Genomic DNA, 10739 nt, shown 5'->3' with positions numbered 1-10739 from the left:
GCACTTACCCATTTCTGTGTTTGCCCGCGATGCTGGTGTTTACAGCTGCCTGAATGAACTCACATGCCCTGGGGTTCTGACTCCCCAGGAAAGTTGGTGGGGGGCCCACCCCTACCTTCTTCTTTTTTTTTTAATGTTTTTTATTTATTTCTAGGAGAGAGAGAGAGACAGCGTGAGCAGGGGAGGGTCAGAGAGAGAGGGAGTCACAGACTGAAACAGGCTCCAGGCTCTGAGCTGGCAGTCAGCACAGAGCCCGACGCGGGGCCCGAACCCACGAACCGCGAGATCATGACCTAAGCGAAAGTCGGACGCTTAACCGACTAAGCCACCCAGGCGCCCCCCTACCTTCTTTTTCAATCACCATACGCTACCTGTGATGACAATACAATACTGTCCCCGCCATGAGGAAACCCACTGGAGACAAATGGGGATACGCTCCATTTCATGTGGAGCCCAAGTATCAATTTTTCCCAGCCCAGGCATGGGATACCCGGGTGCTGGCCCTCCTGGTCTCGAGGACCCTGCACAGCTGCACACGTGTGCCCAGTCACCTGCTGAGGTGGACTTCACATGGACCATGGAACCCAGTTGCTGTGGGCACAGCCATGACCCAGCCAAACTCTGGCTCCCACAGCATGGGGCCTATATGCCCCTGTGTGAGTTGTGTGTCCCCAACTGTGCGGATTATGACCATGTGTGACAGGTACACAGACCCTGACACTCACGTGTCCACACGTCACATGTCTACACCCACGTGTGCAGAGACTCCCATCGTGGCTGCTCGGTGCCACAGTGTTTGCAGGGACAAGAGCCACCGCCGAGCTCCCGTCACACGTTGAGAGATTGTGAGTCCCACGTGGGACCGTGTGCAGCTGGGAAGTGAGGCGCGTCCACGTGTGCAGACACAGTGTGGACCCTTGCCCGAGTCGTGCAGGGAAAGGTAGGCGCGGCGTGTGCGGCGTGTGGTCGGGCATGTGGAGACACACGAGGGTACCTGGAGGGACACGCACGATGGAACAGCCATGTCTGTGGAGGGGAGTGTGCAGCGGGTCCGAGGTCCGGGCCAGACTGTGTGTCGATCCCCATCGCCTCCCGTATGTGCGTGTACGGTCTGCTCACCATCCACCAGAGAGATGCGAGTGTGGCCGAAACGCAGCCTCTCGTCCTTCGAGTGGGGATAATCCTCCGTAGGCTGCTGGCCTTGAGGGCCGTCCTGGGGACCCTTCCCTCTCAGACTGTGACGGAGCAGCTGACCCGTAGGGACTGGAATCGTGTCATGGGGGACGAGGACCTCCCATCTCAGGCCGGGCGGCATCAGGGGGTGCAGCCGCCGGGGAGAATTGCACGGCAGGTGGCAGCAGGCTCATCCCAGCAGAGACAGGCTGTGAGCGAGATGGAAGTCACACTCCTGTGAGACTTGCTGTCACTGAGTGACGTCCATCACTGTAGCTGAACTCCGCTCCTCAGAGCAAGTCACAGGGTGCGGCCCACACAGCAGGGCCAGGGCTCCCATGGCTTGTGGGTGTGGGGCCTCTGCAGCCACGGAGGAAGCTCCTACTATACTTGTGCATTTGGCATTGACCCAAAATGTACTCGGTGCTTTCTACCCATGATGTCATCACGTCCAGACTTTCAGGGTCAGAGGGTGAGGACACTCGGGTGAGCAGTTCAGGACTGTGTTCAAGGGGACACCCCACTAGGACCAAGACGTGATTCCAGCCTCGCTCCACATACACGCTCTGTCTCACCCCCCAGAATCAAGGGATCCACTGGGTGGAGTTCATTACCATGATGGGGTCTATTGTTTTCTGCTCATTCTTAATGAAACGCACTCGCACTTTGTGTTTCCATAACCTTAGGCACCTTCAGCACTGCGGTCAGGAGCTCTGAGGCCTGTGGATTGGGAGTGGAGGATTCCAGAAGCATAGTTTTCCTGAAGGGGACTCAAGGAACTTCTGTATTGTTTCATGTGACCAGACCTCCAGAAGTATCTCCTGAAGCCAAGCTGGAGAAGATTTCTTGGGCCGTTAAAAATGAGTCAAACTACATAGACCTCCTGCACGTCTTTCCTGGGGTGAATGTTCCAGAATGGGTCAATGTCCACGACAAGTTCAAGGAGAGGCTCCATGTGCACCACACAACAACCCTGAGGATTGACAAGCTAACCCTCGAGGACTGTGGCTGGTACCAAGCTCGATGCTCCTTCAGCACAGGGATAGAAAATGCCCAGTATTTCCACCTCAGTGTCTACGGTACGTGGTGGCCCCTCCCCCAGGACAGGCTTACCCCCTGCTTTGGTCCCTGGGAGTGTCCATGGGCCCCTTGCAAGATCCCTTCCAGACCCCAGACTTCAGGCTCTGCTTCTCCCCTGAAATCAGAAGCAGCGTGTTCAGCACGAGTGGAGGCGGGGCTGAGACTCCCAGCAGGGGTGGATCCCTCGGTGCTTCAGGACAGAAAAGGGAAACATGGGGAAGTGGGGTTTTACTGGAATCCTTTTGTGTTCACGTGACACGTGTCCTTAACTGGTGTGGTGGCGGCTGTTGCTGCTGTCACAGATGGACCCACAGGTGTCTTAGCGCAGCCTTAACCACGTGTGCACCTGTGTGTGGGGCAGGGTCAGACTCGGGGCCACTGCGATGAGGGTCAGGTGTCTGCAGGGCTGTGCTCCTTTCTGGAGGCTCCAGTGGAGGATCCACATCTCTCCTGTCACACATTGTAGTGGTGGCCGCGTCCTTGGCTGGTGGCCCCTTCCTCCACCTGCAAAGCTGGTCCTGGTGGCCTGAGTCCTTCTGGTACTGCTTCCCTCCCCCTCCTCTCCCCCTCCATCCACATGTGAGGACCCTGTAATCCCCCCGCTCCTGTCCAGGGATCTTAACCATCCCTAGTTTAGAGTCACCTGGATCACAGCCTCGGTTCCCCCTCCACATGGACCCTAAGACACCTGCAGGCTCTGACGGTAAGCACGTAGTCATCTTTGGGGACACTGGTCACCAGGCAGGAACACAACCCATGTGGGGCCCTCCCCACTCTGTCCTCTTCCTTCTCAGCACCAGCCCGAGGCCACCCCCACTCCCAGACTCCCCGGTGCAGCTGAAACTCCAGGGATGCAAGACAAGTTCACAGGGCAGCCCTTCCTCAGACATGCAGTCAGCACCTCTCTCTGTCTCTGTCTCTGATCCCCCTGTGGAGGGAGACATCCTGCTCTAAGGAGAGCAGCTCCTGCAGCCTCAGGTCTGTGAGGTCCCAAGACTCCTGTGAGCCTGTAACTTGTATTCCTTGTGGATGGCAGGTTCATGTATGGTTTAACCAGGCTCGGGGTGGCCATTCTTTGGGGTCCCACTGTGTCCCCCACAATGGCCTCTCCTGTTGGGAACCTCAGGGCGTTCTGTTGGAGCCGAGAGCTGTCAGGTGGCCTTCTGTTCCTCGGGCTGTGGGGTCCCAGCCACCATTGGAGCCGGGGAGGTGGGGGAGGCGGGTCAAGAACAGGACAGATCCTTCTGTCTCAGGCTGTGTTTCCCAGAGGACACCTCACTGTCTTAGAATCAATGGGCTCTGGTAGGTGGGGTCATGTAAGTAATTTTTCCTGGGAGATTCTGAATCTCAGTCTAGTGGAATCTTGGGGCTTCACTCAGTGGCTCCTTCCTTATCGTCATTTGCTGTATATTTGGGCCAAGTCTGTCTTATCTGTAAAATGGACTCACCATCCTCCGGGGAGGAGCCAGGGCATGAGTGAAATTCCACACGAGGAAGCAGGAGTGTGATGCTCTCCACTCATGAGACACTCTGTCCTTTGTCCCTCCTGCCCCAGAGCCCATCCCCCGTCCCCAGGTCCTGGCCGAGGTTCTGTCCCTCACACAAGACTGGTGCAACGTCACCCTGGAGTGCCACACCCCGGGAACCACAGGGGCCGTGAGCGTGTCCTGGGAGAGCAAGGGCCTCCCCAGGGAGTTGGAGCAGAAAGGGGCCCCAGGATCGACCCCCAACCCCTGGACCCTGGCTCTGAACCTGCCCCTGAGCCAGCCCAGCCCCAGGGTCACCTGTGTGGTCAGCAGCCCGGTGGACCAAACAACTGCCACCCGGGACCTCGGGGAAGTCTGTGGCCACGGTGAGTGTTCCTGCCTGAGGGGAAGGGACTCCTGGGGCTCAGGTCCCCCTGGTGAGGGTTCCGGGTTCTGTCACCCACGTTTATGTCACCACCTGCCCCCTGTCACCCCGTCCAGGAGGCTGGCAGGTGCATCCAACTTGCTTCCTCCTTTCAGTGTCTTATTCTGCTCCTCTGTACCCCTCACCCCTGCTGCTCAGGGACACATGCCCTACCCACACCCACGTGTCGCCGGGTTCCCGGACATGTTCTACTCTCCTCAGCAGTGGGTTCTGGTCAGGCTGTTCCCTCGGATGACCAACTTTCCAAGTTTGGAGTCTCCCTTCCTCACTCACCCCCATCCAGGGACCCCTTCTCTGCAGCTGCCCCACGGGGTGTGACCCTGCAGCCACGCAGGTCTGCTCACTGGGTTCACATCCATCCCGCACTGACCTTGTGAGGGCCCCTTAGCCCCTTTGGCAAGGTCCCTGCAGGAGCTGCCGCTGACCTGCCCTCACGCCTCCCTCCTCTGGGGGGTGCTCAGGGCCCCACTCTGAGGTGCTGCCCTAGCCAAGGATCAGTGTCCTGTGGGGCCTGGACAGCTGGGGGCGGGGCCGCAGCTGCTCCTGCTGTGACCTCCTGTCCCACATGGGCCTCGGTTTGCTCCCAGTCAGGGTGTCCCCGAGGGAACAGTGACTGGGTCCCCTGTGTGCCGCCTCGTCCCCACACCCCATCCTCCCCCTGCTGCTGGGGACCTGCTGCATCAGCGTCCCCGAGTCCCCGAGGAGCCCATCCCTCAGCGACCCCCAGACCCTCTGCAAGAGGCTCCTGCCTCCCGCTCATCCTCCTCCCCGGCTCCTCCCTGCCCGATCCTCCTCCACCTGCTGCAGGGGTGCTGGCTGCCCCCAAGGCTGGTGATTGCACGTGGTGTTCCTGGTCTTGTCCCTCCTTCCAGAGAGCTACACCCCTCTGAGTATCTGGTAACATCCCCCTCCTCCCACTAGACACAGTTCATCACTCACCTCCTCCGGGAAGCCCTCCCTAAATCCTGCGTACCTGCTGTAAACCTCTAGTGCACCGCATGGCCCTGGTGGCTGCCTGTGCGTGTCCCAGCCCCGCCCCCACTGATGAGCTCCTCCAGCGCGGGGACCCTGTCCTGTTCCTCTCAGCACCCGGCCCCCAGCAGGGCTCAGAACTGGTTGGTGAAAGCACCTGCCATGTCCCCCCTCTCCAGCTGAGACCCGTCCCTTCAGACGCCTCCACGTGCTTGGTGATGGGCGTCTGACGTTGTCCCTTGTCTCATCCTTCTTCACCGTCCCTGAGAGCGAGAAACACGTCCACACGGACAGGCCGGTGCTGCCCACCTGGGAGCCATCCTGGGGGCATTTGTGGTCGTGCTGCTGATCCTCGGAGCTGGGCTGTACCTGCGGCGCTCACGTGGGGAGAGGAAGAGCTTGGAGACTGGGAGAGGCAGGTGCACATCTCCTTCCCCTGCCCACACGCCTACCTCACCCCCTGACTCTCGGTTCCTTCCCCCATTTTGCTGCTCAGGGAATGTCCCTGCAGGAGGCTGGTGGGTGTGGGCATCACCGTGGGGGTCACGGTGGGGGGAGGGCAAGGTTCCCAAGGCTCAGATTCAGCTCCATGTGTGTGGGGCTCAGGCGCAGGGTCGCAGGAGAAGCACAGGGACCATGGTGGTGGCGTCCACGAAGCCATGCAGGTGTCCCGGGACGGCAGGGACAAGGTGAGACCTGGGTTCTCCCCCTTCCCTGTGAGCCTGGGTGTGAGTTGGTCAAACCCACTCATCTGCACTTTCTGGCCTCGTGTTTGTATCCCTTCCAGCCATGCAGTATTAACACGGGTCCATGCAGTGCTGGGCGCTGTTGGGGGAGGCCATGTGAGCAGCACGGCATCTGTGGGGTCCCTCTGGGTCTCTCTGTCCCTCAGCTGTGGCAGGAACCCTCTGTCCACATTCCAGGAATCGGAGGAACCACATCGATAACAGGAGAGGCCTCTCACCACTGTCTACACTGAGGTCTGCACGCCAGGCCGGGTCAGGATGGAGATTCAATTGGAAGAAGCAACCTCTGGCGTCACCTCAGTTGTGTGTGTGAAGCCTGCTCCCTGGTCCCGCCCCTCCTCCCAGACTGCTCTGAACAGGGACGGATTGAGCCGACATTGGTCAATTTCTACGAAAACTCCTTATACACAAGTTCACCAGAGGACACACATCATGGTAGATTGAGGGGGGGAACTGCATATGCAAATCTATCCAACACCTGTGTCCAGTCCAGCTCAGCATCTGCTCCTTGACCTCCTGCACGGACCCCAGGCCCCCCCATGGACCACATGATTCTGCCTGTCAGAGCCCTCAGCCTCTGGGACACAGTCATTACGAATTCACACCGTCCAGCCTCGACCAGGTCACCGCCTCCCACAGTTAGTATGTGCTCGAGAGCTATTCACATAGTACTGGGACCCGCAGGGCTTGCTGAGCTGCGGCTCCGGGACAGGGACCGACCTCGTCGTTCTCACGTCCCTCACGCCCTGCGTCCTCATAGACGCTCGTGAGCTGGGACCCTTGTGCCCACTCTACGGACGAGACGCAGGAGACCAGAAAGGCAGCGCTCAAGGCCGCCCGAGCAGCTCCCCAGCCGGGGTGCAGCCCCAGGGCCCGTGTTCCAGGCCCCCGTCTGCTCTCCCGGGCCTGGGACCCCCTCCCTTCTTCCCGGCGTGCTGCCTCCTGGCCCAGCCTCCTGTTTCTCAGGGAAAGAGCAGAAGCTGGTAACTGACAGTGTCTCATTCTACCAGTGAACTTTTAACTGGCCGCTCGCTGACCTCTGCCTCCGTCTCTCCTGTCCCCGTGGGGGACGCTCCACTCCTCGGGTCTCAGTAGGACCTTTCCCTCCACTCCAAGGCCCCTTCTCTGGGGACCTGCAGGCTGTGGCCTCCCCGCCTCTGCTCCTCCCGCGGACCCTGCCGGCTCCTTCCCTGCAGCCGGCACCCGCTCTCGTGCTCCCCCTACGGACACCTGATCACGCACCTCGTCCCCACTACACGGGGACCCCTAGAGCCCCAGGAGGTGACCCGCACGCGATAGCTGCCACCTCCACCCACAGCTGGTGCCGGGTCTCAGGAGATGGGCCACGCCCTGGACTCCTTGCTCCCTGCTCAGGGCCCCGGGCCCGGTGCCCCCGAGGCCTCAGGCCTGGTCCCAGCGCCTCAGCTGCCATCAGTTTCTGTTGTTGTCACACTTGCAAGAGGAAAGACGGAGACGCTGAAGACTTAGTTTCTACCACTTACTCAGGAGGAAACCGGACGAAGCCCTGGGTCGGCACATATGGTTTCGGCTCTCCTTCCCGCCTGTTGGGGGTGGGGGGACGTCTCCCTCTCTTCACCCCTGCCCTGTGTCCTCCCCCCTCTTCCCTGCCCTCCCAGCCCAGCTTCCCTTCTTGGAATCCAGGGCCAGGCGAGAAAGAGCAGGATCTTAGCTCCCGTGGGAGGGAAAGAGAAGCAATTATTCCCTGTGTCATCAGGCCACGAAGCTTCATGTTCCGTTTGGGGGAGAGGCTGGAGCATTTCCCTGAGCCTAAGGTCACCTCCTGGATGCCCAAACCCTCTGGATAAACTCTGAGTAAAGAAGACTCCCTCCACAATGTGAGTGAGCCACACCTAATCAGTGGAAGGTTGGAAAAGTGCAAAGACTGCCCTCCCCTGAGGAAGAAAAACTTCTGCAGTAGAGGGAGAGGGGAGTGGGCCTGCAGCACTGGCTCCTCCCCGTGGGTCCCGCCTGATGACATTCGGACTTGAACCCCACAGGAGATCTGCCCTCATCTCTGCCAAGCCCCCAACCCTGCGGACTCTAGTCCTGCCAGCCTCTACAAGAATGTGAGCCAAACCTTACAGACATCTATCTAGATCTGTAAGCATCCCTTCAACTCGGTTTCCTTTTGGGAGCCATTCTGAGCCCACTAGTCGAGAAAGCTCTTGGTGAGGTTAAAGCAAGTTTGCACAATCTCTTGCCATCAGATGATGACCGATATCCCCTCCCATTCAGCTTTTCTGCTTGAGCGCCGACCCCTTTTCTGCTTGAGTACCTTGTTGATCAACATTGGGAGTGCCTTGTCCCCTTATTCTGGCCCTGGTATGATGATTGCACCTTGTGAAGGAACTTACTGTGGGAACAACTTTTTATGATTATGCGAACAGACATCATGTCTCCAGCAGGTCCCGTTCCCTCCATACTTGCCCTTGAGCTATGAACAGGGTAATAACCCTTATATGAAAGATTGACCTTTCCACGTACAATTCTGTTTCTACCATTGCATCAGTCCAAGAGGTTCATACAGCTCAACCTGTAAATCAACTAACCAAAAATGTCTCTCATGCCCTAGCTATTCAAGAAACCATAGACAAAAACCTAGACACAAGGTCAATGCACTCGAAGGGGCTATTCTATGTATTGGAAATGAGCTAAACTCTTTAAAGGTATGGTTGGCTCTCCTGTGCCATAAGGAATATAACTGGACAATCAAGTCTTGCCTGGAGACAAAGAGCCTAACTTAGAGAAAAGGAACAGATAAGGGCCAACATAAGTTACCACATATCCGTTTGCTAACTGGTGATGTCCAGCAGCCCCTTCCCTGAGGCCTACATTCCACAAACACCTTCCCTTACCCTGCAGCTGTGATGAGGATGGATAAGAGTATCTACAAGCCTATGACTTAATCTTACTGTTACTAAAATGTGAACATCCTGTCATTTTCTTAGTTACCAACCTAGAATAATTGGGGCAGTTCTGCAAGAAGACTTCTGTGAAACCTGTTTCTGTACATTTTCCAAAAATATCTTATCACAGAGAACTATCCATTGTAAAAATTCCATTTTCTGATGCCATGTTAACATTTAACTTATAAATAAAGACACCAAAACTGTCAGGACAGAGATGCCTGCCTGGTGATCAGAAAGAATCTTGGGGCTCTCTCACTCCCTCCCTTGCCAACACCGTCCATCCTTCAGGGACCCCTGGACCAGCCGGAGCCAGTCTCCAGCAGTTTCCCTCGAGAATCCCAAGTAATACTGATGGCATATCTGTTCCCATCATTTTATTGTGAATCCAGCTCTATGGAGTCAACGGGGAATGGTGGTTACAGAGGGAGGTGACCCCCAGCTATGTGTGCAGCTGCCCGTCCTCGTCCCCAGCTGTGGCGCCCCCCCATCCTCTGCCTTTCCTGTGCCTACCCCACTCTGGCGCCCACACCGAAGGCCCCACACAAACCGCTCTCCCTGCTCTGCACTCAGGGCTTTGGTCTCCCAGCGGCTGACGTTCCTGAGATCCTTTCTGCCCCTCTTTTCCTCCTGCCTGGCACCCACTCTGACTGACCGTCCAGGATACAGGGTGGCAGGAGGGGAAGTGAGGGGCTCCATGATGCAGGGGACAAAATCTGGGTGGATGAGCCTGAGATGTTCCCTCTACTTCTCAGCTGATCTCATTTCCTCCTCCTGTGTCCCTATCCTGGATGGAGGGGACAGGGCCCCAGGGCCTCTGGCACCTCTATTCCCTCTGTCGTCTTCCTCCCTTCCCAACTTCCACGTCCGTGGGGAGTAATGGGATAGACCGCATGATGGGTTCTGGTCGACTCCCCTCCGGGAGAGTCTCTTCAAGTGTGTGAAGTTCCTACTTCCTTTTTTTCCTGTGCAAAAAGCAAACAGAACGAGTTTATATGAGGATCTCTCTCCTGCTTTCTCTTCCCTTCCATTCCTGGTCCCTGTGCTGCTCACAAATGCTGCTTGTGAGGGGGGACATCCTTACTTTCCATGTCTTTTCTCCGTCACTGGACTGTAGGCAGTCTGAGAACAGAAGCGCCACCCGTTCTCGGCCACATCACCTGTCCCTCCGACAGGGGGGCTTCGTGGTGGCTGTGCCGTAACTGTTGCTGGAAGCAAGGAAACATTTGCCCCTCACCAGGGCGTGGACGGGAGCCCACCCAGCCCCCATGTCAGCTCCCCTGAAGCTGAGTGTCATTGTCTCCGCAGACAACCTGCTCAGAGCTGCCCAATGGGCCAGCGTCCTGGGGAGCCCGCTCAGACTGCGTCCGGCTGTGGGCACTCAGCGAAGCGGGCATCATGTGCTGCTAGGCTTGACCTTCAGTCCGTCTGCCGCCATGCGGACCTCCCACGGGCGTTCCATCATGTGACGTGACCAAGTGAGAAGGAGGCAGCAGGTACCCTGGATCCCTGACCCACAGCACAGCACCAGGAAGTAGACCATAAGTCTCATGAAAATCAAGGTTCCTCCCAATATATGACAATTTCTAGGGCTCCAGTCACTTGGGGGAACATCAGCGTATGCCTCAAATGTAGAAGCAAATTGTCTCGGGAGGGAGGCAAACCATGAGAGACTCTTGAATGTTGAGAACAAACTGAGGACTGATGCGGGTGGGGGAGAGGGGAAGGGGGTGATCGCACGGAGGAGGGCACTTGTGGGGATGAACACTGGGTGGTATATGGAAACCAACTTGACAATAAACTATTAAAAAAAAGAAGAAGAAGCAAATTATCTCACTTTCATGCCCCTGCAGAAGGAAGGAGACACCAGGCTTTCTCAGGGTTTGTGAATCCGGCAAACGTGTCACAACGGGGTGTGCAATGCCACTAG

The 10739-nt window shown here is 57.5% G+C and overlaps 1 protein-coding gene across 1 annotated transcript; it reads left to right on the top strand.

The window, feature by feature from the left end:
• The first annotated feature begins 481 nt into the window (after positions 1–481).
• On the top strand, positions 482–10493 carry LOC144221103 (SLAM family member 5-like). The gene is made up of 6 exons (XM_077751476.1): positions 482–656; positions 851–940; positions 1860–2252; positions 3809–4105; positions 5405–5555; positions 10118–10493. The coding sequence occupies exons 1-6, from the start codon at positions 482–484 to the stop codon at positions 10281–10283; spliced, it is 1272 nt and encodes a 423-aa protein (XP_077607602.1). The 3' UTR covers positions 10284–10493.
• The last annotated feature ends 246 nt before the right edge of the window (positions 10494–10739 follow it).

This window comes from Crocuta crocuta, unplaced genomic scaffold, assembly GCF_008692635.1.
Source record: "Crocuta crocuta isolate KB4526 unplaced genomic scaffold, BGI_CrCroc_1.0 scaffold494, whole genome shotgun sequence".
NCBI classification, from domain to species: domain Eukaryota; kingdom Metazoa; phylum Chordata; class Mammalia; order Carnivora; family Hyaenidae; genus Crocuta; species Crocuta crocuta.
Note: the sequence above shows the minus strand (reverse complement) of the source record. Positions and strands in the feature narration are given on the sequence as shown.

Coding starts and splice junctions, on each gene's coding strand:
- LOC144221103 (XM_077751476.1), top strand. CDS start 482: ATGGGATACCCGGGTGCTGGCCCTCCTGGTCTCGAGGACCCTGCACAG. Junction 941..1,859: donor CCCGAGTCGTGCAGGGAAAG/GTAGGCGCGGCG, acceptor CCATAACCTTAG/GCACCTTCAGCACTGCGGTC. Junction 4,106..5,404: donor CGGGGAAGTCTGTGGCCACG/GTGAGTGTTCCT, acceptor ACCGTCCCTGAG/AGCGAGAAACACGTCCACAC.